The 26,338-nt window shown below is 43.1% G+C and overlaps 1 protein-coding gene and 1 long non-coding RNA gene across 4 annotated transcripts in view; both read left to right on the top strand.

The window, feature by feature from the left end:
* Nucleotides 1-26,338, top strand: part of RIPOR2 (RHO family interacting cell polarization regulator 2) — a 163,758-nt gene that overhangs the window by 93,598 nt on the left and 43,822 nt on the right. For all 3 annotated transcript variants that reach the window (XM_040432881.1, XM_040432880.1, XM_040432882.1), the window contains exons 14-15: nucleotides 11,986-12,179; nucleotides 24,383-24,551. In XM_040432881.1, coding sequence (XP_040288815.1) covers nucleotides 11,986-12,179; nucleotides 24,383-24,551 — 363 coding nt within the window. The remainder of the gene's footprint in view (nucleotides 1-11,985; nucleotides 12,180-24,382; nucleotides 24,552-26,338) is intronic.
* On the top strand, nucleotides 7,084-7,939 carry LOC121001715. The gene is made up of 2 exons (XR_005779118.1): nucleotides 7,084-7,242; nucleotides 7,722-7,939. It is a non-coding gene; the product is annotated as an uncharacterized LOC121001715 (long non-coding RNA).

Genomic DNA, 26,338 nt, shown 5'->3' with positions numbered 1-26,338 from the left:
CCCTCCCCCCCCATTGCTCGGATCAAGACCCCCCCCCCATTGCTCGGATCAAGACCCCCCCCCCCCTTCATTGCTCGGATCAAGACCCCCCCCCCCTTCATTGCTCGGATCAAGACCCCCATTGCCCAGATCAGGACACTCCCCCCCCCTCCCCCCCCCTTCATTGCTCGGATCAAGACCCCCATTGCCCAGATCAGGACACTTCCCCCATGCTTAGATCAGACCCCCAGGCTCAGTTCTATAATTTAAAAAAATCTCTTCCCTCTCCTGATCAGGCACCTGCTACTCTGCAGGTCTGACATGCTCTCCACTGTGACCTGATGAGCACAACGTCAGGTCATAGTGCGTGTCTCCATGTTCTACGTTCTCACACTGTGTGCATCAGGACATAGAGGAGAATGAGCTGGAGCTGCAAAGTAGCAACAGTGCCCGATCAGGAGAAGAGATCCGAGCACGGGGTGGAGAGTGAGCCGCCTGACTGCTTCCCGGCTCCACAGCTAGAGCCTCACTTGAAGAAGCAAAGAGCCGCATGCCGCTCAAGAGCCACAGGTTGGCCACCCCTGACATAGGGCTTCAAAAAGTTACACAAGTCACATGCAAATCACACAATTTGCTAATAAAGCTGTTGCATAACTAGACATATTACATTGCTCAATCTGTATAATACAAACTATGCAAGTGCTATATACAAGAAGGCGAGTGCTAAAACTGGGAACAAGTATGTAATAATAAGACTAATTATTCTGGATTCATTTGCAGGGGTTGTCATTAGCTAAATCAATCGTTATCAACCAACTTTATTTGCTTCATAACTGTGATGTACAGTATATGGTTTGGTGTGTTTGGATTCGGATATTACTCACTGTGCTATTAAAGGAGATGTCTGAGTGTTTACCTATCCTGAGGATAACTCCTCAATATTAATCGGCATATGATTGGTGGGGTCCAATACCTGGCACCCCCGCCAGTCAGCTATTTGAAGAGGTGATGGCACTGCAGTGACCGCTACAGCCTCTTTGCAGCTTAAAAAGCATAGCACTGTCCATTTGATAGCGGCTGTGGTTGATGTTGCATCTCAGCCTCATTCACATGAATGGGATTGAGCTGCATCTAGGCCATGTGACCGATTAACATGACATCACTGGCCTATGAAGAGGTCTCCTCAAACAGCTGATCGTCGAGGGTGTCAGGAGTCAGACCTCCACCAATCAGATTTTGGTGACCGAGGATAGACCATCAGTATTGGGGTCCATTCACATGTCCGTAAGTATTGTGCGGATCCGCAAAACAGACACTGGCAGTGTGCATTCCGCAATTTGCGGACCGCACGTCGCCGGCACTATAATAGAAAATGCCTAATCTTGTCCGCAATTGCGGACAAGAATAGGACATGTTCTATTTTTTTGGCGGAAACGGAAGCACGGATTCAGAAGTGCGGATCTGCAAAATTGCGGAATGGATGCGGACCCATTTTACGGACGTGTGAATGGACCCTTAAAGGGGTCTTCCGAGACTTTATACTGATGACCTATCCTTCTCTCAGCTCACCAAGCACAGGGCCATACATTGTATAGCTTGGTATCACAGCTTAACTACTTTCACTTCAGTGGGGCTGAGCTGCGCTTAGGCCATGTGACCGATGAATGTGACTTCACATGACCTAGGCTAAGCTACAAGAAGGCTGCGGCACCACTGCAAACGCCGGTGCCTTCTCGACACCTAGGATCTCTGCTGAACAGACATATCCAGAGGACAGGTCATCAGTATAAAAGTCTCAGTAAAACCCCTTTAAACACTGGAAACTGACTATAGTAGCATGAGATGTGTAGGTGAGCGCTACATATGTGTAAAGGAGTACTAAATGTTTTATCAGGTAGTACTGCATAGTGACCTGCTTGTGTAATATGGCCAGTGTTGCAATGCACAGCCTAAGAGAAGATCTCTGAATGCAGAAGTGTAGGCAAGAAGGATACTTACAGCATAGTGTCCATCATGAATATATAAATAAACCCATGTAGCACCCTTCTTTTAAAAGGTCTTTTATAAACTGGAAATGTAAGCACATAGCTGGATATATTCTTATAGTTCACAGTCTGATGTTTTAGGCCGGGTTCACATAAAGCGGCACGCAATAGTTTGGGCACCCCAGGTCAATATTACTATTACTGTGAACAATTAATAAGTTGAAGATGAAATGATCTTCAAAAGGTTAAAGATGAAACACACTTTTCAACATTTTAAGCAATATCAGTGCATTATTTTGGTTTTGTACAATTTGAGTGAAAAAAGGAAAGGAGTACCTTGCAAAAGTATGGGAACCCAAGGAGGTTTGAGTGCTCAGATAACTTTTGACCAGGGTCTCAGACCTTAAGTAGCCTGTTGGGGATAAGGTGTCACGGTGCGGTTCACTGTGACAGTTGTGGTCGTGTAGGCTGGCTGCAGGCTCTCTCGCGTACTGGCTGCAGGCTGACACCTGTGTATGCTGGTTGCTTGGGGCTGCGTGCTGGCTGCAGTGTCTTGTGTGCCTGTGAATGTGTGTACTCCCAGTGTCTGCATCTCAGTGCAGTTCTTGCCATTGTTGCCGTGTAGGCTGGCTGCAGGTTGACTCCTGTGTATGCTGGTTGCTTGGGACTGCATGCTGGCTCCGGTGTAGTGTGTGAACTGTGGCCTGTGTTTGTGGCTTCCCGTGTCTGCATATCTGTGGATCCTGTCTCTGGTGACGTGCTGGCTGGTTGCATACACTTTGTGTACTGGCTGTGGGTGTTCCCATGTATGCTGGTTCTGCGATGCCTGCTGGCGACGGCCTTGTGTGTACAAGGTCTGAGTTTGGATGTTTGTATCACAGTGCGGTTTTGATACTCCTTGTTGCTGCGTAGGCTGGCTGCCTGTAACCTCGTACTGATTACAGTTGTCCTGTGTATGCTGGTTGTTCTGGCGTGCTGGCTACAGCATTCTGTGACTGGTGTGAACACCACTTGTGATTGTATGTTCTGTGCTTCTTGTTATTCCTGGTTCTGATGGGGTTAACATTTCCTGGTCTGTTCCTGGGTGTGACTTATGAGGCGCCCTCCTTAGGGTACTTTCACACTTGCGGCAGGACGGATCCGACAGGCTGTTCACCATGTCGGATCCGTCCTTCCGCTGTTTCGCCGGACCGCCGCTCCGTCGCCATTGACTATAATGGGGGCGGAGCTCCGGCGCAGCACGGCGGTGCACGGTGAAAGACACCGGACTAAAGTCCTGCATGTCCGACTTTTTAGTCCGGCGGGGACGGAGCGGCGGCACGGCGAAATAGCGGAAGGACGGATCTGACATGGTGAACAGCCTGTCGGATCCGTCCTGCCGCAAGTGTGAAAGTAGCCTTATGCAGCTATATCTACCTGTGAGCTGTGGGGCTTGTGGTCAGTCTATCTTCTGCCTTGCTGAGTGTAGCACTTTGCTGCTCATCCAGGGGGTCAGTCTGTCCTGTGCCTTACTGGGTGTAGTCCATTGCCATCTGCCCTTGTTTGTGGTGTCACCTGGTAATGCATTGTTGTTGTTGCCTTGTCTGTTCTCTGTACCGGTCCTGTGATGTTGATGTTGTTATCCTTGTTCATGCCTTGCCTGTTCTTCTGTACCTGTTCTCTGTTTGAATCCTTGTCCGTCCCATGTCTAGCCTAGTAGTGCTCTAACTGCGTCTGAAAGCCTGGCTTCTGAACCGTCTGTTCTATGTCCAGCCTGGCAGTGCCTACTGCTTCTAATCCTTGTCTGTCCATGTCTGTCCTGCAGTGCCTTAATGCTTCTGTTCCTGTGTTTGTCCTGCCTTGGTGAGAGGGCTCCTGGGTTCTCCGGTCTGTGTGCAGCTCTGCTTGTGACCACCATGCTTCCACTTCCTCAGTGCGCCTGCGCCGATGATGTCACCGAAAGAGAAGACGTCATCGGCGCAGGCGCACTGAGAGTGCTGAGGAGGCGAGCCTCCTTATCTCAGAGTGCCTGCGCCGAATCAAAACAGGCGCGCGGTTTTTGAAATGCTGACAGGGTTGGCCGGAGGAGGAGATCGCGGCTGGCCCTGTCAATCAACAGAAGGAGGGGGCGGTTTTCTGCGGCTGCTACCAGCTAGTAGACTCCCTACTTGCTGGTAAAAAAGGTAATTAGCATATTATAAAGTACGTTTTTTGCTAAATCTACTGAACGAAAATTATTAATAACATAATGTATGGCAGGATAGGGATTATAAGTACACAAAAAAAAGAGTTTAGTGGGGTGACAGAAGCCCTTTAATGTCTAGTCAAAGTATTTTTTTTTATAGTGTTTTTTTTTTTTTTTTTACTATGCTGGTGCCTGGCTACAGGAATGTTTTTTGCCCCTTGTATATCATTTTTGTTACATTCTATATGGAACACATTTCTGAAAAAGGACTATATATTTAAACTGTTTATATGGGTTTGGGGAAGGGGCGGGTTTAGCGATGAGACTATTACACTGACAAGTTGGTCTTGGATGGAGCGCTGGTCAAAATACCAGGGTTCCCGTAATATTTATCCTGGCATGACATCTTACCATGCAGAATATGGCTGACAAACTTAATAATTGTAGGATGGATTATTAGGGGAGTGTTTCTTGCACTGCAGCAGTATCAGCCTGAAGTGATCTGCCTATGAGACGCATATGGTTCCCAACACTAATCACTTGCTACATAAATAGTGGGTGGGCCACTCATCTCAATCAACACTCTCCACGCATTCTAGGGGGGTGAGTGTTCTTATACACAAATCTTTGCCATTTACTTGTCACTCGTCATGTATAGATCCTAAGGGTAGATATGTATGCTTATATTGTACCTGTTACCACCTCTCCTTTATCCTTGTCGCGGTATATCTCCCTCCCCCTATAGTGGAGAAATACTGAAAGAGATAATGGCCTATGTTGAGGAGCTCCCTACATGTCCCATTTTGATAATTGGTGATTTAAATACTTGCCTGTCCGCAAGGATGGACAGGATGGGGGCGTTGGGTACTGATAGAGATACTAAATTTGCCACAGTACTACGAGAGCTGGATTTTCATGATATCTGGCAAGTGAGAAACCCGGACATACGCAGATTCTCCTGTTTCTCCAGCTCTCACCACTCACTCTCTAGAATAGACCTAGCTTATAGGATCCCCGGACATGCTGTCTTTGGTAGTGTATGCTACCTAACTGCCGAGAGGTATATCTGACCATTCTCCTATTTACGTAGTGCTTAAATTGAGTGAAAGGATACCTTGTGGTTTTGGTACCTTTTTGGTTGCAGCTGGTGGATGATGGGGAGGGTACTGTGGGAGAGCTGCGTGAATTCTTTACTAACAATGAGGGGTCGGCACTTGTGGGAGTGGTATGGGATGCTTGTAAGGCATTTATCCGTGGATTATACAGTCAGCGGATAAGTCGACACAAAACGAGGTCCAGAGACACCCTAAACATCTCCAAGACCTAGTTATGGAGAAGGAAAAGAGATATGTTGAATACCCCTCATGTGACCATGAGACGGCGTTGGTGACGGCGCAGATAGACCTTAAAAAACATCTACTCCTTACCGCTGATAATAGATGCTTCTTTCTCAAGCAAAAACATTTTGAAGCTGGGGAGAGTTCTGGCAGGTTGCCAGAATTGTTCGGGCACAAGATGGTCCATCAAAAATACTGTCCATCAAGAGAGCTGATGGATGTTTGGTTACGGCAGACTCTGATATTCTGGCAGTATTCCACTTGTTTTACAAAACCCTATATGAATCTAAGCTAACGGTGGGCCCCAAAAATATTGCAGATTATCTTGCTGGGATCTCTACCCCACGGCTCTTAGCAGAGCGTGCGGCTTATTTAGATCAACCACTGGAATTAGAAGTGGTGCTTAACTCATTCCCGATCGAAAAAGCTCCCGGGTTAGATGGACTTCCGGCGGAGTTCTTTAAAAAATATAGCAACCTTTTATTACCTCATTGCTGTTGGTGTTCAATGACTCCCAGGATCAATGAGGTATAGTTTGACTTATGATTGCCTTGACTGCAGGGTGGATAAAAATCAATAGTTTTTTTTTTAAATCTAAAAAATCTGTTTGTTTTTTTTTATTTAAATCAGATTTTTTTTTTTTATATAAAATGCTTTTTCAGGAAAATATATTACCATCCAAAGGTTATTCCATCATGAAATAAAGATTAGTTTTTTAATTATGTAGAATAAGGCTGTATAAGTTTAATTTTTTTGGTAAATAAATTCCATTAATCCATTCACAATGGGAGGGAAGAAATGCAAATGAGCTCTTAACAAGCTTTGCCTCTAATGCCACCAGATGTAAGGCAGCTATCCTATAAGTCAATATTCAGCTCTTAAAATAAGCCTTGAGACATGACTTGGATATTAAATAAGCCAGCACCTCATCTGCAGACAGCTGTTTCGGGGTGATTGCCCCTCATCAGTGAAGAGCAGAGAGTACTGGCTTAACTGGGTAGAAGGCCTGTGTCCGAAACAGCTGTCTGCAGATGAGGTGCTGGCTTATTTAATATCCAAGTCATGTCTCAAGGTTTATTTTAAGAGCTGAATATTGATTTATAGGATAGCTGCCTTACATCTGGTGGTATTAGAGGCAAAGCTTGTTAAGAGCTCATTTGCATTTTTTCCCTCCCAGAATTCCAGAGGAGCATGTATGGCCTAAAAGTCTCCTCACACTGATTAAGGTGCTCTCTCCCTAAGGAGAGTTAGTTTCCCCCTTTGTCCATTCACAATGTCATGCTCTTCCAGAGGTTTTTGTAAGATTATTGGGCAGTTTCTTTGCCTACAAGATATTATCACAGATGCTTGGTTTACTTTTGCAGTTCTCAAAACTGAATTTGACTCAGCAGAGATCACATGCCTCTTCACAGCAAAAATGTTATAACATGAACAGATTTGAGAAAAAGACCTTAATCCTAACTTCTACAAACCTATGAATACAGAATCAACCTAATCAAACTAATATGAAAAGGTATACCAGCTAGAATTTGTCTTTATGTAGAAAACTATGATTTAAATCAAGCCTTACTGACTAGTAATTTAAATCGTGATTTAAATCAAATCCACCCTGCTTGACTGTATTGGGAGGAGTGACTTTGGGAATAATAACGATGAGGGGTGACCTGGGATGGAGGAGTTCAGAGACAAGCTTATCATGGAAAGTGCAGGGGATAAGACCATATCTAGGGTGTCGGCTTTATCTTCTTTAGTGCCCTGACGCACAATATTTATGCTAGTGTTAGGCCTAGTTCACACGAACGTTTTTTTTTTTGCGAGTGTACGGGCCTTTTTTTGTGTTCCGTATACGGTCTGTATACGTAACCATTCATTTCAATGGTTCCGCAAAAAAAACGGAATGTGTTCCGTATGCATTCCGTTTCCGTTTTTCCGTTCCGTTGAAAGATAGAGCTTGTCCTATATTTGGCCGTAAATCACGGGTCATGGCTCCATTCAAGTCAATGGGTCCGCCAAAGAAACGGAACACATACGGAAATGCATCTGTATGTCTTCCGTTTCCGTTCCGTTTTTTCTGAACCATCTATTGAAAATGTTATGGCCAGCCCAATTTTTTCTATGTAATTACTGTATACTGTACATGGCATACGGAAAAACGGAAAGGAAACGGAAACCCAACGGAACTCAAAAACGGAACAACGGATCCGTGAAAAACGGAATGCAAAAAAACAATAAAAGCCATACGGTCGTGTGAACTAGGCCTTACAGTACCTGTCTCATCGCTGGGGGGGGGGGGGGGGGGGGTATTGTATGTTGGGATACATCTGAAAGGGTATATTTTTGTCTAGTCAGCTTTCGCTATTGTAACATGGATGTCAATTATGGTAAAAGCCTTGATCATTTTCTGAGTACCAGATTTGACTGTACATGCATATCCCTTTCTTTTTTGTTCTTTTCTGTAGCTTGAAAACTTGTTTTAATAAAAAATATCTGATTTAAAAAAAATTGGGGAAATGGCAGTTAACGGGAGGTTAAGATAGGTTCTGGAAAGCCAAGAAAAAATTCTGAGACAGCTGCTCGTAGGTTTGCTAGAAAGGCAAATCGGACCTCACAGTCCCCTGATCTGAACATCATTGAAAATCTGTGGATAGACCTCAAAAGAGCAGTGCATGCAAGACGGCGCAGAAATCTCACAGAACTGGAAGATTTTTGCAAGGAAGGATTGAAAGACTCTTGGCTGGCTACAAAAAACGTTTACAAGTTGTGACACTTGCCAAAAGGTTTTTTACTAGGTACTAACATGCAGTGTGCCCCAAGTTTTGCTTCGGGCACTTTTCTTGTTCTGTTATTTTGAAAATGTAAAAGCTAAAAAAAAAAAAAATAGCTTTTGCTTAACCCCTTAAGGACCGGGCCATTTTTCACTTTAAGGACCAAGACAGATTTTTGCAAATCTGACATATGTCACTTTATGTGGTGATAACTTTAAAACCCTTTTACTTATCCAAGCCATTCTGAGATTTTTTTTCTCATCCCATATTGTACTTCTTGATAGTAGTAAATTTGAATCAAAATATTTCGTTTTTATTTATTAAAAAAATACCAAATTTAGAAAAATTTAGAAAAATGTGCAACTTTCCAAATTTCAATTTCTCTGCTTTTAAAACAGATAGTGATATCTCATATAATAGTTATTACTTTACATTCCCCATATGTCTACTTCATGTTTGGATCATTTTATGAATGCCATTTTATTTTTTGGGGACGTTAGAAGGCTTAGAAGTTTAGAAGCAAATCTTGAAATTTTTCTGACAATTTCCAAAACCCACTTTTTAAGGACCAGTTCAGGTCTGAAGTCACTTTGTGAAGCTTACATAATAGAAACCACCCAAAAATGACCCGATTTTAGAAACTACACCTCAAGGTATTCAAAACTGATTTAACACACGTTGTTAACCCTTTAGGTGTTCCACAATAATTAATGGAATATGGAGAGGAAATTTCAGAATTTCACTTTTTTGGCAGATTTTCAATTTTAATAATTTTTTTTAAGCTAACAAAGCAAGGGTTAACAGCCAAACAAAACTCTATTTATTGCCCTGATTCTGTAGTTTACATAAACACCCCATATGTGGTTGTAAGCTGCTGTACGGACACACGGCAGGGCGCAGAAGGAAAGGAGCGCCATATGGTTTTTGGAGGGCAGATTTCACTGGGATAATTTTATACTTTTGCCATGTCACATTTGAAGACCCCCTGATGCACCGCTAGAGTAGAAACTCTAAAAAAGTTACCCCATTTTGGAAACTATGACATAAGGTAGCAGTTTTGTTGTTACTATTTCAGGGTAGAGAGGATTTTTGGTTGCTCTATATTACACTTTTTGTGAGGGAAGGTAACAAAAAAATAGCTGTTTTGGCACTGTTTTTTTTATTTACAACGTTCATCTGACAGGTTAGTTCATGCGCTTTTTTTTATAGAGCAGGTTGTTATGGACGCGACAATACCAAATATGTCTTTCTTTTGGTTGTTTGTTTCAATTTTACATAATAAAGCATTTTTGAAAAAAAATATTTTTTTTGTGTCTATATTCTGAAAGTCATAGTTTATTTTTATTTTTTGGGCGACTGTCTTATGTAGGGGCTCATTTTTTTCGGTATGAGATGACAGTTTGGTACTATTTTACAGTGCATATGACTTTTTGATCACTTGGTATTACACTTTTTGTGATGTAAGGTGACAAAAAAAAGGCATTTTTTTTACACTTTTTTTAATTTTTTTTTACGGTGTTCGCCTGAGGGGTTAGGTCATGTGATATTTTAATAGAGCAGTTCGTTACAAACGTGGCAATACCTAATATGTATACTTTTTTATTTAAGTTTTACACAATAATATATTTTTTCAAACAAACAAAAAAATTATGTTTTACTGTCTCCATAGTCTGAGAGCCATAATTTTTCTTGTTTTTTGAGCGATTGTCTTAGGTAGGGTATCATTTTTGAGGGATGAGGTGACTGTTTGATTAGTACTATTTTGGGGTGCGTATGACTTTTTGATCACTTGCTATTACACTTTTTGTGATGTAAGGTGACAAAATGGCTTTTTGATACCATTTTTATTAGATTTCTTTTACGCTGTTCACCTGAGGGGTTAAATCAGGTGATATTTCTATAGAGCAGGTTGTTGCGGACGCGGCGATACTTAATATTTATACTTTTTTTTTATTCTTTACATTTAACACAATAAAATCATTTTTGAAACAAAAAAAATCATGTTTTAGTGTCTCCATAGTCAGAGCAATAATTTTTTTTATTTTTTGGGGTGATTGTCCTATGTAGGGCTCATTTTTTGTGAGATGAGGTGACGGTTAGATTGGTGCTATTTTGGGGGGCATACGCCTTTTTGATCGCTTGGTGTTGCACTTTTAGTGATGTAAAGTGACAAAAATTGCTTTTTTGACACAGTTTCTATTTATTTATTTTTATGGTGTCTATCGGACGGGGTGGATCATGTAATATATTTATAGAGCCGGTCGTTACGGACGCGGCGATACCTAATATGTAGGGGGTTTTTTTGGGGGTTTTTTTCCTCTATTTTTTTTGTTATAAAATCAGGGGAAAGGGGCGTTTTTTTCTTTTTTTTAACTTGAAACAATTTTTATTTTTTTAAACTTTATTTCTGTCCCACTCTGTAATGCATTACAATACATCTGTATTGTAATGCATTGCTTGTTAGTGTATTACACAGAGTAATACACTAACAGGTTGCCTAGGAAGGCAGGTCCCCGTGCCGTGCAAGGCATTGGGCAGCCTCTGCATGGCATCGGGCTGCCTTGTCAAACATCGGGTCCCACGCCACAGCAGCGCGGGGACCCGATGCGCTCCTTCACCCTCCGCAAACCACTTCTATGTCGCGGTCGTCATAGAAAGGGTTAATCCGCCAACATCGCTGTAAACATGGCCTGGCTATCAAGGACTTCCGGACCCCTACAGTGATTGGGCGGGCACAGCTCCTGCACCCACCCGATCAGCCCACCGTGCATGTGCGGCGGAATGCGTCCTGGCACAGCTTCCTCCGCCGTCGATGAAAATGAACATGTGAATTTCTGTATAACCTAAGAATCTAAAAATGTATGTTTATTAGTAAAGTAGGGGTAATATCTATTTGAAAAGCAAGTCTGAAAAAAAAAACCATGGGAGTGATTCTTTAAGTGAGCATTCCCATGACCGTATTCAATCCACATCTGATCCTCATGTTTTCCGGGTTTCTCACAGACCTGTTCACTTCTGCAGACCGCACACCGATGTCATCCGTGTGATGTCCTCATCCATTTGGCTATAGAACATGTCCCATTCTTGTCTGTTTTTGCGGACAAGAATAGGCAGTTCTACAATAGGCCTCGCAGAAAGTGTGGGATGCACACAGCTGGTATCTGTCTTTTGCAGATCCTCAGTTTGCGGCTGCAAAACTGATACAGTTGTGTGAATGCTCCCTAAGTAATCAGGCCTCATACCAGCAAATATGGGGTCCCCTATCATAACTGCCATACCAATGACTAGTGTGTTGGTGGCAAAACTTTCCAAAAAAGATACTATCCATTTGTCTGTCCATGTTCAGTGCCCCCACACACACTTCTGATTAACTTTTTTTCATTGAATGCAACAATTTTTGCTCCCATCTACAAAATACAGAGCCTTTCAGAAAAATGTCTGGGATGTAAATTATACTGCCTCCTAAGTAACCCTCTCAAACAAAAGTAGTATACGGTGTAATGCTGACACCCATGTACAAGAAGGAAACGTAGGGGGAGATTTATCAAACTGGTGTAAAGTAGACTTGGCGTAGTTGCCCATAGCAACCAAGAAAGGCTCTATGAAAAATGAAAGGTGGAATCTGATTGGTTGCCATGGGCAACTAGGCCAGTTCTGCTTTACACCAATTTGATAAGTCTGCCCCATAGTCTTTTCTGTTCTTCTTTCATATACAATGTATGTTTGATCTTCACTAGTCCCTTTTACCTTTGCAGTGCAAGCCATCTGTAAACCGAAGCAGGTCTTCCAGTATAAGTCTAACTGTTGAGAGTGCTTTAGAGAGCTTTGATTTCCTGAACACCTCTGACTTTGATGATGATGATGATGTTGAGGAGGATGGTGGTGGTATGGTTTGTAACGGTGGAGGTGCAGACTCCGTGTTTGCAGACGCGGTTGTGGAAAAGACAAGGTAAGTGGTCACACAGGAGTGCGAATATGTCTTACATAGAAAATCCTGGTGCTTACACGATTCAAGGAAGACTTTGATCCGCATAGCAGTCAGACTGCACCAATTAATACTTCTGAGCACATTCTAGAGTGGAGGTCTAATTTTGGGAAGTCGCATTGGATTTTTTATTTATTTTTTACATTTGAGATGTGTTTTAATATTGGATGGTAGATTGTTAAAGAACCAAGTGGCAACTGGATGAAATAAAATCTTCCTTGAATACAGTTTGGACCTTGACGATGTTACTAACGTCTTCAATGTTTTTCCTTCTCTGTCTTTTTAGCCCGTTGAGTCTATGCAGTGGAATAAGCTTGTCAATTACAAATGCAATGGGCCAGACATAAGCAGCATGGTGTAGGTTTTGCTTTTGCATTGGCAAGATGTTTTTTTCACTGCATGTTTTGTGTCCTGGCCCTCGTTTGCTTTTATCCCATCTGCTGTGTAATTTGGTGTCTCAGTTTCATTAATTTTGTGTATTTTGTGTCGTCTTACAGTGGTGTACTTTTATTCTTTTCTCTGCTGTTCAGCATTCTTAAAGGAAATCATCGTTTTTTTCATCTTAAAAGGGGTTGTTAAATCAAGACAACTTGTTACGTGCATTTAGGCCCAAGGGAAGATGCTGTAACTTACATATTTCTCAGGGAAAACATGTATTAAATTATGTCCATTAAAGGGGTTGTGTCATGAAACATATTCTACATTATTCAAATCAGCACCTGGATTGCAGGTAATTGAAAATTTAGTATAGCCAGTGAGCTATTCAATAAAAATGTACCGTATTTTTCTTCCTGTAAGACGCACCTAGGTTTTAGAGGAGGACAATAAGAAAAACATATTTTTCATTAGACCTCAGATCAGACCAGCAATCAGACCCCCAATGTTAATAAGATCCCAATATGACCTCAGCTAATAACCCCCATATAAAAAAGCCCCCCCCCCCCCCCATTCAGACCTCAGATCAGCCTCCCATGTCTCAGATCAGCCCCCGGCCATCAACCATATATCAGCCTCCAGTCATATGTCAGCCCCCAGCCGTCGGCCACTTGTCAGCCCGCAGCCTCCTAGAAAATAAAATAAAAAAAATCAACTTACCTCACCTTCTCTGGACACCACCGCTCCTCACCTCCAGTGCACTCTGTCTTCTTCCTGCCGAGGCTGTGCGGTGCCCCGACGCGCACAGCGTGAGGTCACAGAGCGCCCTCACACTGTGCGCAGCCACAGCACAGCCGACAGCTGAGGACCAGGAAGCGGGGAGTACAGAGCCTTACTTAATGAAAGCGCTCATTGGTATTCACCCCATAAGACATAGGGACATTTTTTCCCACACTTTGGAGGGGGGGGGGGGGGGGGGAGAAAGTGCGTCTTATGGTTTGAAAAATACGGTATATGTATTGCGCCAGCTGCTGTTAGTTCATTTACTTTTTTATTTTGTACGTCTCACTGAGTTGGTCGAACGTGCTCAGTTTAAATCTTTAACTGTCACCAGCCATATGTTCTGTTAGAAGCTGTGGCAGTTACAGGGAGAGAGCTGCAGCAGAAAGGACATGCCTCCTGGGGAGCTCCGGATCCATGTGAGGTACAGGGCTGGTTCTAGCTTTGTTAGTAAGAGATTGTCATGTACTGTATGATGATGTCATTTTGTACATCAATCATGGCATAACCCCTTTAATGGTTGACCATGTAATGAATGGTCTTGCCAAGTCTTCCAGAGAGAAAGTGACTTTTTACAGCAAATCTCCTTGCAGGCTATTCAAGGGGGGAGGGGCTGTCCTGTGAAAGGGGGCTGCCTTCTGACAACCATATGCATTCCTAATAAATGCATGTGGTAAGCTGAGTTGGCATACATCAGGGCACCTATTTGGTTGCTGTACAGAATAACTTTGTTTATATTATTTTTTGTTTTGTTTAATTTTTCTCTATATTATGTTGTTCAGAAGTATTTAGTAAACTCTCCTTTTTTTAACAGGAGCTGTGGGAGTGGGTGACATATGCCACTGTGTGCCTATATCAGAGGCATCTGTCAGAGGTATATTAGGAAATCCTCCCGACATACACCTCTATCGTACACTGCAGATGATTGTTAGTACACCCTATCCCCAGCTTCTTCTCTTGTGCCCTCCTAGTCACTACATGCAGTGCAAGATAACTAAAGGGGTTATCCTGGAAAAGATAATGATGGCTTATCCTCAGGATAAGTCATCATTTTCACATCAGCGGAAGTCCAAGTATCGGCATCCTGCCTATCTGCTGTTTCAGGGAGTGGTGAGCAATGCCACCTCCCGGCAGCCTTTCAAGGACAGCGCCATACATCGTATAGTGGCAGTGCTTGGTATTTAAGGCCATATTACTGATGTACAGGTGAAACTCGAAAGATATCGTGCAAAAGTTCATTTATTTCAGTAATGCAACTTAAAATTAGAATTTTGTGAAAAGGTTCAATATTCTAGGCTCAAAGTGTCACACTCTAGTCAGCTAATTAATCCATACCCCCTGAGCAAAGGGTACCTCAAAATTTAGAGTTTGGGGTTCATAAGCTGTAAGCCACAATCATCCAAATTATAACAAATAAAGGCTTGAAATATCTCACCTAGCATGTAAAGAGTCTATCTCATATATTAGTTTCACCTTTTAAGTTGTATTACGGAAATAAATGAACTTTGCATGATATTCAAATTTTTCAAGTTTCACCTGATATTGATCCGCAACATGTCAATTTTTTTTTTACATTTTTCCTGACCAGATTTTCTCCATTTACTTCAATGGGGAGAGTATAATCCGCATGCGGAAATCCGCACCAAATCTGCATGTAAATCCGCACCAAATCCACACCAATTGATGCGAATTGACCGCACGTATTTCCCTGCAAACACCTGCGGATTTCCGTGCGGATTGTCCGCACATAAATACTGAAGGTGTGCATTTACCCTTAGGCTACATTCACACGACCGTCAATGGGGCCTCAAAAGATGCAGACAGCACACAGTGTGGCATTTTCCCGCTCAGTGCCTCACGTTTTTCTCCTATAGACCTCCATTGTTTTTTGGCACATTCAAAAAATGCGCGTGCAGTGTGTTTGCGTTTTTTAAATAGTTTTTTGCCTAGTGTTTTTTCTATCAATGCTTTTGTTTCCTGTAAAACTGTACAGTGGAAGTAATATTACAGGGAGGGGGGCACAGACTTAAAAAAAAAAAAAAAAAGCTTACAAAAATGCTATTAACCACCTCAGCCCCCAGTGCTTAAAAACCCTGAAAGACCAGGCCACTTTTTACACTTCTGACCTACACTACTTTCACCGTTTATTGCTCGGTCATGCAACTTACCACCCAAATGAATTTTACCTCCTTTTCTTCTCACTAATAGAGCTTTCATTTGGTGGTATTTCATTGCTGCTGACATTTTTACTTTTTTTGTTATTAATCGAAATGTAACGATTTTTTTGCAAAAAAATGACATTTTTCACTTTCAGTTGTAAAATTTTGCAAAAAAAACGAGATCCATATAGAGATTTTGCTCTAAATTTATAGTTCTACATGTCTTTGATAAAAAAAAAATGTTTGGGTAAAAAAAAAATGGTTTGGGTAAAAGTTATAGCGTTTACAAACTATGGTACAAAAATGTGAATTTCCGCTTTTTGAAGCAGCTCTGACTTTCTGAGCACCTGTCATGTTTCCTGAGGTTCTACAATGGCCAGACAGTACAAACACCCCACAAATGACCCCATTTCGGAAAGTACACACCCTAAGGTATTCGCTGATGGGCATAGTGAGTTCATAGAACTTTTTATTTTTTGTCACAAGTTAGCGGAAAATGATGATTTTTTTTTTTTTTTTTCTTACAAAGTCTCATATTCCACTAACTTGTGACAAAAAATAAAAACTTCTATGAACTCACTATGCCCATCACGAAATACCTTGGGGTCTCTTCTTTCCAAAATGGGGTCACTTGTGGGGTAGTTATACTGCCCTGGCATTTTAGGGGCCCAAATGTGTGGTAAGGAGTTTGAAATCAAATTCTGTAAAAAATGACCTGTGAAATCCGAAAGGTGCTCTTTGGAATATGGGCCCCTTTGCCCACCTAGGCTGCAAAAAAGTGTCACACATCTGGTATCTCCGTACTCAGGAGAAGGTGGGGAATGTGTTTTGGGGTGTCTTTTTACATATACCCATGCTGGGTGAGATAAATATCTTGGTCAAATGCCAACTTTGTATAAAAAAATGGGAAAAGTTGTCTTTTGCAAAGATATTTCTCTCACCCAGCATGGGTATATGTAAAATGACACCCCAAAACACATTCCCCACCTTCTCCTGAGTACGGCAATACCAGATGTGTGACACTTTTTTGCAGCCTAGGTGGGCAAAGGGGCCCATATTCCAAAGAGCACCTTTCGGATTTCACAGGTCATTTTTTACAGAATTTGATTTCAAACTCTTACCACACATTTGGGCCCCTAGAATGCCAGGGCAGTATAACTACCCCACAAGTGACCCCATTTTGGAAAGAAGACACCCCAAGGTATTCCGTGAGGGGCATGGCAAGTTCCTAGAATTTTTTATTTTTTGTCACAAGTTAGTGGAAAATGATGATTTTTTTTTATTTATTTTTTTCATACAAAGTCTCATATTCCACTAACTTGTGACAAAAAATAAAAACTTCCATGAACTCACTATGCCCATCAGCGAATACCTTGGGGTGTCTTCTTTCCAAAATGGGGTCACTTGTGGGGTAGTTATACTGCCCTGGCATTCTAGGGGCCCAAATGTGTGGTAAGGAGTTTGAAATCAAATTCTGTAAAAAATGACCTGTGAAATCCGAAAGGTGCTCTTTGGAATATGGGCCCCTTTGCCCACCTAGGCTGCAAAAAAGTGTCACACATCTGGTATCTCCGTACTCAGGAGAAGGTGGGGAATGTGTTTTGGGGTGTCATTTTACATATACCCATGCTGGGTGAGATAAATATCTTGGTCAAATGCCAACTTTGTATAAAAAAATGGGAAAAGTTGTCTTTTGCCAAGATATTTCTCTCACCCAGCATGGGTATATGTAAAATGACACCCCAAAACACATTCCCCACCTTCTCCTGAGTACGGAGATACCAGATGTGTGACACTTTTTTGCAGCCTAGGTGGGCAAAGGGGCCCATATTCCAAAGAGCACCTTTCGGATTTCACAGGTCATTTTTTACAGAATTTGATTTCAAACTCCTTACCACACATTTGGGCCCCTAGAATGCCAGGGCAGTATGACTACCCCACAAGTGACCCCATTTTGGAAAGAAGAGACCCCAAGGTATTCGCTGATGGGCATAGTGAGTTCATGGAAGTTTTTATTTTTTGTCACAAGTTAGTGGAATATGAGACTTTGTATGAAAAAAAAAAAAAAAAAAAAATCAGCATTTTCCACTAACTTGTGACAAAAAATAAAAAATTCTAGGAACTCGCCATGCCCCTCACGGAATACCTTGGGGTGTCTTCTTTCCAAAATGGGGTCACTTGTGGGGTAGTTATACTGCCCTGGCATTTTCCAGGGGCCCTAATGTGTGGTAAGTAGGTAAATGACCTGTGAAATCCTAAAGGTGCTCTTTGGAATGTGGGCCCCTTTGCCCACCTAGGCTGCAAAAAAGTGTCACACATGTGGTATTGCCGTATTCAGGAGAAGTTGGGGAATGTGTTTTGGGGTGTCATTTTACATATACCCTTGCTGGGTGAGAGAAATATCTTGGCAAAAGACAACTTTTCCCATTTTTTTATACAAAGTTGGCATTTGACCAAGATATTTCTCTCACCCAGCATGGGTATATGTAAAATGACACCCCAAAACACATTCCCCACCTTCTCCTGAGTACGGCGATACCAGATGTGTGACACTTTTTTGCAGCCTAGATGCGCAAAGGGGCCCAAATTCCTTTTAGGAGGGCATTTTTAGACATTTGGATACCAGACTTCTTCTCACGCTTTGGGGCCCCTAGAATGCCAGGGCAGTATAAATACCCCACATGTGACCCCATTTTGGAAAGAAGACACCCCAAGGTATTCAATGAGGGGCATGGCGAGTTCATAGAAATTTTTTTTTTTTGGCACAAGTTAGCGGAAATTGATATTTTTAATTTTTTTCTCACAAAGTCTCCCGTTCCGCTAACTTGGGACAAAAATTTCAATCTTTCATGGACTCAATATGCCCCTCACGGAATACCTGGGGGTGTCTTCTTTCCGAAATGGGGTCACATGTGGGGTATTTATACTGCCCTGGCATTCTAGGGGCCCTAAAGCGTGAGAAGAAGTCTGGAATATAAATGTCTAAAAAATTTTACGCATTTGGTTTCCGTGAGGGGTATGGTGAGTTCATGTGAGATTTTATTTTTTGACACAAGTTAGTGGAATATGAGACTTTGTAAGAAAAAAATAAATAAATTCCGCTAACTTGGGCCAAAAAAATGTCTGAATGGAGCCTTACAGAGGGGTGATCAATGACAGGGGGGTGATCAATGACAGGGGGGTGATCAGGGAGTCTATATGGGGTGATAACCACAGTCATTGATCACGCCCGTGTAAGGCTTCATTCAGACGTCCGTATGCGTTTTGCGGATCCGATCCATCTATCAGTGGATCCGTAAAAATCATGCGGACGTCTGAATGGAGCTTTACAGGGGGGTAATCCATGACAGGGGGGTAATCAATGACAGGGGGGTGATCAGGGAGTCTATATGGGGTGATCACCACAGTCATTGATCACGCCCCTGTAAGGCTTCATTCAGACGTCCGGATGCGTTTTGCGGATCCGATCCATCTATCAGTGCATCCGTAAAAATCATGCGGACATCTGAATGGAGCTTTACAGGGGGGTAATCAATGACAGGGGGGTGATCAGGGAGTCTATATGGGGTGATAACCACAGTCATTGATCACGCCCCTGTAAGGCTTCATTCAGACGTCCGGATGCGTTTTGCGGATCCGATCCATCTATCAGTGGATCCGTAAAAATCATGCGGACGTCTGAATGGAGCTTTACAGGGGGGTAATCAATGACAGGGGGGTGATCACCACAGTCATTGATCATGCCCCTGTAAGGCTTCATTCAGACGTCCGGATGCGTTTTGCGGATCGGATCCATCTATCAGTGCATCCGTAAAAATCATGCGGACATCTGAATGGAGCTTTACAGGGGGGTGATCAGGGAGTCTATATGGGGTGATCACCACAGTCATTGATCATGCCCCTGTAAGGCTTCATTCAGACGTCCGGATGCGTTTTGCGGATCCGATCCATCTATCAGTGGATCCGTAAAAATCATGCGGACGTCTGAATGGAGCTTTACAGGGGGGTAATCAATGACAGGGGGGTGATCAGGGAGTCTATATGGGGTGATCACCACAGTCATTGATCACGCCCCTGTAAGGCTTCATTCAGACGTCCGGATGCGTTTTGCGGATCCGATCCATCTATCAGTGGATCCGTAAAAATCATGCGGACATCTGAATGGAGCTTTACAGGGGGGTGATCAATGACAGGGGGGTAATCAATGACAGGGGGGTGATCAGGGAGTCTATTTGGGGTGATCAGGGGTGATCAGGGGCTAATAAGGGGTTAATAAGTGACCGGGGGGGGGGGGTGTAGTGTAGTGGTGCTTGGTGCTACTTTACTGAGCTACCTGTGTCCTCTGGTGGTCGATCCAAACAAAGGGGACCACCAGAGGACCAGGTAGCAGGTATATTAGACGCTGTTATCAAAACAGCGTCTAATATACCTGTTAGGGGTTAAAAAAAACACATCTCCAGCCTGCCAGCGAACGATCGCCGCTGGCAGGCTGGAGATCAACTCTCTTACCGTCCGTTCCTGTGAGCGCGCGCGTTCACAGGAAATCTCGGCCATCGCGAGATGACGCGTATATGCGTGACTGTGCGCAGCGCTGCCACCTCCGGAACGCGATCCTGCATTAGGCGGTCCGGAGGTGGTTAAAAACGTCTGTTGGTAAGGCCTCATGCACACGACCGTTGTTTTATTCCGTGTCCGTTGTTCTGTTTTTTGTGATTCTCTGCGGACCCATTGACTTTCAATGGGTCCGTTGAAAACTCGGCTAATGCACCGTTGTCATCAGTGTCCGTGATCCGTGGCTCCAGTTCATCAAAAAAATATAACCTGTCCTATTTTTTTCACGGAAAACGGTTCGCGGACCCATTCAAGTCAATGGGACCGTGAAAAAACGCGGAGGCACACAAGATTGTCATCCGAGTCTGCGTCCGTTTTTTTTTCCTATCATTTGCATGGCAAACTTGACTTTTTTTTACTTTCCTTCATGTCTGGTGATCCTCCAAAAATAAAGGAAGACACACTGAAACGGAAACCGATCACGGAACCCCATTTTGCGGAACGGAACACAACAACGGTCGTGTGCATGAGGCCTAACACTGTATGGGCAAAAGCATTACAAACGCTGATGGAGTCAAGATTTTTATTTATTTATTTATTTTGGGTGGGGGGCTTAAAAAGAAACAAAAAAAACATGCCAGGGACAAAATCCTATGAAGGAACCCTTTGGCTAATATTTCAAGCTCCTCAAAAATAAAAATAAAAAAGATTTTAAAAGAAAGTCACAGAAAATCTCCCCAACAGAACATCAGATCCATAGTGAACACTATTATATAACATTATGTAAGCCTTTACAATTTTTTTATTTTTATTGGAGGGAGTTTCCTATAGACCAGGCCCCTTTTATACTACTACTATACCGTTTGCCAGGATAGGAGGGAAAACACAGTGTGTAATTTTCTCACGGCCTTACATTCACATTGTACTATTCAAATATTACTAAATGTATATATAACTTGAGATATTTCACAGCCCATTGTTTACTCATTCCATATAACTCTACCCTTAACGTACACTTGATGACAATACAAACAAACTGATTGATTGTATTCCTCGTAAGTGCGGCCTTTGAGGAATTACTGTACAATTCATGATAACACGTTTTACTATTTTCCCAGGGAAAATGTCGAATCACAAATGAAGTTTGGGTTCGTTTTGTCAGTGAATCATACCTTATTTGCCAACTGGAAAAAAGAAACCGTGTTGTGTGTGTATTGTATGTGCTATCAGTGACATTTCTCTAATCAGCAGTATATCATATAGAAAGGAATCAAAGTTTCTACTAGGTCAGATCTTTTAATGACATGTAACAGTGGCTAACTAAAGATGTGGACCCACTGGGTCATTAATGGGTTTGGTGTATGGCTAAGCCAGGATACATAGTCTAAGAGCTCTGTTACTGGTGCGGTCTGGCAATTTGTGGGAGCCATAGTGCAGTTGGGTGTAGACTGTCCTACAGGGAATCCCCAGGTTGCCACCCTCTGTGTTATCTCCATTGGCAACAGCTGGAACGTAGACAAAAAAAGTGATTCTATTTCATGTAACATAGTCAACAGGTAGGAGATGTAGTTGGATCAAGGCTGGCAGGGTTCAGTCATAAGCGGAGGTCAAGGCAGGCAGCACACAGGGGAACATAGGAGAGTAAGCCAAGTAGTCACCAAAGACAATGGAAACAAATGAAGGCCAAGGCAGACTACAACCTAAAGAATCCTCCAGTACAAAACATTGTGGAAAGGGTCCTTTCAAAAACATAGGACACTTTGGCATTAATTAGAGTCAGGGGCATTTAACATACACTATCCCTGTAACTGGCTGTATCACTGGTTCCACAACCAAATCAATGTAACACCGAGGTGTCGGTGTACCTGATATGAAGACTAGAGGGGTCCAGCTACCATAGATTATGTCAACCCGTACCATAATCCCGGAAGTAGGGCCGGTGTGACGTTCCCTTTTGCAGGCCTCTTCGTGGTGTTGCTCACGTGGTCTCCAGACCAGTCTATCATTGCGTCCAAGACAAAGGTGAGGCTCATTGCTGAAGAGGAGAGAACTCTATTGCCTCTTGCTGAGCCTTTGAAAGCGGTGGCATGAGGTCAATGGAACATCTGTATCTGGATGTCTGGCTCATAGCCTAATGTCATGCATTGAAAACACCTTCTAATGGTTTGCCACCCTAGTCTGGGTATGTTACATCCAGTTTCACTTGCAGTACAGAATGGATCACTATGCACCATTCTTATAATCTGATGATCCATCTGTTCAAAGGTTCTTGTGGTCATTCAGTTTCCACACGTTGAAAATATTATGCACCGTGTACATGAAATTTGGCAAATCTCATTCACTTTTCTGGTACTGTATTACGCTGCCAGGAAAATCAATGCATAATACACACCATGTGCCTATACCCTAAAAGTCCTATTCTCATATAATCATTAGAATTTCAGAAATTAGCGTGTAATAGTGTGCAGCGATCAAACAACCAACAATAAATCGTTCATCTTCTGTGGATTGGACAAATCTGCCTGACTAAAAGACTGTTAATCACCAGTACATTTATCAGAAATCTGCCAGTCGATCGCAATAATGGGCGAATAATATTTAGCGATTAATGTTTTGTGTATGCACAAACTGAATGCAATTGACTCGCTAAATCGTCGATCGCTGCTCGTTCGTGAAAAAATATCTTCCTGTCTAATAGGACTCTAAGCTCCTAAGGCTACTTTCACTTACTTGAGTTTTTTAAATCTGGCATAGCCTGATAATGCCACGACCCCCCCGGGTTCCCTATTAACTTCAGTGGTATCCGACAGAAGTCCAGACCCTTCCCGTCATAATACCAGCTTTTAGCCGGACAAAAAGTTGTAAAAGCAGCCCGTTGGATCCCATTGTAATCAGCGGTTTGCTGCATCATCCGGCAATGCCAGATACCATGAACTCCGCCAGGCTGTTCTGGCAGAGGATCTTAGAGCATAGATAAACGTAGGTTAAGTATCTTGATCAGGATGTTATGCTATCGATAATGTATAGCTTTTTAAATGATCTACTAGCAGGGGCGGACTGGGAACTTAAAGTGGCCCTGGAAAAAAAAATACTAAAAGTGGCTTGTTTTGTAGTCTGGTCCAAATTGATGGAAGTCAGGGCCAGCAATACCATATTGTGGCACATTATACCACCTCAACAGAGCCAGATACCACAGTCCATCACTAAATACTGGGGCCAACAGCACAAAAACTTCCACTGGCCGGCCATGAGGTGGGCCCAGGTGACCCCCTGGGCATCGGCCCACCGGGAAATTTCCCTTTAAGGTTTATTGCCAATCCGCCCCTGTCTACTAGCCAAAAGCTCACATTATCAGCTTTTTGTCCCCCCCCCCCATTGATCTGAATATATACACTATAGCAATGCCTGAATAAGTGGATTAGTAGTAGTAGTTCATGATGACAGTGTTACATATAAATGTTGACACTACTCAATGTATGACACTGTTTACACTGTAAGCTTGACATATGGCTGCCCCGGGGTCCCCTCCTCGCTGTGTTTTGGTTTGCACACCAAGCCTTGCTATTCTAGTCCTTGTCTTTGATCTAACAAAATAGCATTGACAAAACTGGGAAAGACTATTTTAAATGTATTCCCACCAAATCTAATAGTAGACCTTATAAACCTTTGAAAAATATCTGTTATTTTAGTAAATCTGCGGCATGGATTGTGATTAATCAGGCACGCCGCTATAGAGTCATCATAAGCATGCTTTTGTTTTACATTTGGCCGTAAAGACCATCAATGTCCCTAAGCTGACACGTGCTAATAAATTATATAATATAGCTTTTATTACTAATCCTTAAAACAAATCAATTAGAACACTACTATTAAAATTATCAGCTATGTCTGCCTGCCTAATATTTATAGTAGCAACATAGTGTCTGATTAGTGAGTGCATCCACTGGAAGGTGCTATATACATATAGCTAAGTCTCTCATTACTGTCTTTATTGCAACCTTTTCCTGCTCACTCAAAGCATGCTGTTATTCCCACAGCTTGCTGCTTGCTAGCATAGTTATCTTCCTAGTCTGCACTCCTAGCGTTATGTCTCCCAGACGTTATTGCAGGGCCGGCATAGACTGGCTAAAAAGCTAATATCACTCGCTGCCCCCCGACATGTTTCGCCTAACAGGCGTCTTCAGGGGTTTGGGCAGTGAACTGGGCAGTGAATCATAAGCATGCAGCATAGAATCCATGAATGTACCACCATTGCCTTGGATACAAGAATGACATGTTCCCACTAAAGTGTCTGTTTTACAGTTACAGATCGGACCACCCAGAAGCCAGGGGACACCTGAGCGAGGCACTAACTGAAGACACAGGTGTTGGCACCAGTATTGCAAGCAGTCCCCTGCCCCTCACTACAGGAAATGAGAGCCTGGACATCACGCTGGTCAGGCATCTACAGTACTGCTCCGAACTTATTAAGGTGAGATGACTAGGAATTCATTCATGTGATAGAAATAGTGGCTTATATTTGGCACTGTCTCAAAATGTACAAGGGGTTCTTTAGTATTGGCGTAAAAACACTTCTGTATAACTTTTGGCATCCATTGTAATGTGGCATTGAATAGTGTAGCAGTCTAAAAAAATACATTTTACCTTGTCATGCGAATGCCAAAAGGACACTCGTGTGGTTCATTCTATTCTTGTACTTATAATCAACAGATTAAGGGGGTATTCCCATCTCAGACATTGGGGGCATATCACTAGGATATGCCCCCAATGTCTGATAGGTGCAGGTCCCACCTCTGGGACCCACACCTATACTTATAACGGAGGCCACAAAGTGTCGGAGCGTGCAGACCCGCACCTATCTGACTAGTTTCACACTAGCACTTAGTATCCAGCAGGCTGCCGGATACTAAGCGCTAGTGTGAAACTAGCCTAAGCGATGCGGGTACAGCCCCAACATCGTTTATCATGGCTATAATAACAAATGCCCAATCAGCACTTCACCAAACAGGGAGGAGAATGGTCTGTTGGAACCCGGTATAGTCCAGTGGGACAGGACATGCCGTCTATGGAATTCCGCTAATGATCACAATGGAGAGTTGCACGGCAGATGCTCCTCATGAAGAGCGTCCCTTCGGGCTGTTGGCCTCAGCTTCAACTCCTCTCATGCAGGTCATCCCATGCAACATGCGTTCCTTTGGTGTCCTCTTAGAGTGCTGGCCTCAGCATCGACTCCAGGCAGAAACCTTCTCTCTCTTGGGTCTTTAGTTCCAGTGTTTTAGCCCCTGACACCTGGGCAGTTTCTAGTTGCCCCTCAACATTGAAGGCTGCATTCCTCAATCAAGACTCTGCAGGAAGCGTCTGTAGGTACTGGACAATAAGACGAGCCATAGATGCCAAATTTCTTCCTAATCAAGTCACAGCGGGAGGTCGTTAGGTGGAAGCTGACATAATTTTACTTGGATGTAGATAGACGCTGGTTCAATTATCTACCCCCTCATCCCTGTGTGGTGCTTACTTCCAGGCTAGAGCAGACTGGTTGAGCAATACTAGGGTGGCCACTTTCATAACCCCAAAAAGGAGGACATCCTAGGCCATAACTTTCCTAATTAAACCCCACCCACCACCCCGCTATGCCCTGTCCCTTTTTTCTGTACTATAAGACACTTACTATGTTAACCCCTTAATCTTTTGTTCCATAACACTGACTAGCCTGGTACTGCTGTCTATTTGGTATCCCCCACGATCTCAGTGCCCCTGCCCCTGTGCTGAGAAGCACCAATCTGATGTTCTGCTCCTAGTGTGCTGTCCTGAACATTATACAGGCTGGTGAGTCACTGCGTTGATGGACTCGCCAGTTCACCGTGGATCAAGCTGCTGGCCAGCTGCCTTCATCAGAAGTAAGGTGACCTGTTTCTCTGTTGAGGCTAAAAGGCAGCACAGAGGTCCTCTGCTAGAGCCTTCTGGGACTGTCTCTCCCTGAGCTGCAGTGAGAGGAGACTTGTGGACGTAGTAAGTTACAGCTCCTCCTACTGTCTGCGCACCATTTTCCATTCTGTTCTTTGTCTATCTGCAGTTTGTCATTCTGCAGAGGAGCCCGTCTCACCCAGCCACAAAAAAAGGACTCCCAGGCGTCCGTCCAGGCGTTGCGCCAGGAGCCAGGAAGTTAGACTGTCTGACCTAAAGCCAGACAAAGCTCACACAAAACCAGCCGAAATATAGAGTCCTTTAAAAAACATAATGCACCATCACAGGCCCATT

Source organism: Bufo bufo, chromosome 5, assembly GCF_905171765.1.
Source record: "Bufo bufo chromosome 5, aBufBuf1.1, whole genome shotgun sequence".
NCBI classification, from domain to species: Eukaryota; Metazoa; Chordata; class Amphibia; order Anura; family Bufonidae; genus Bufo; species Bufo bufo.
This window is presented reverse-complemented; position numbering and strand designations above follow the sequence as displayed.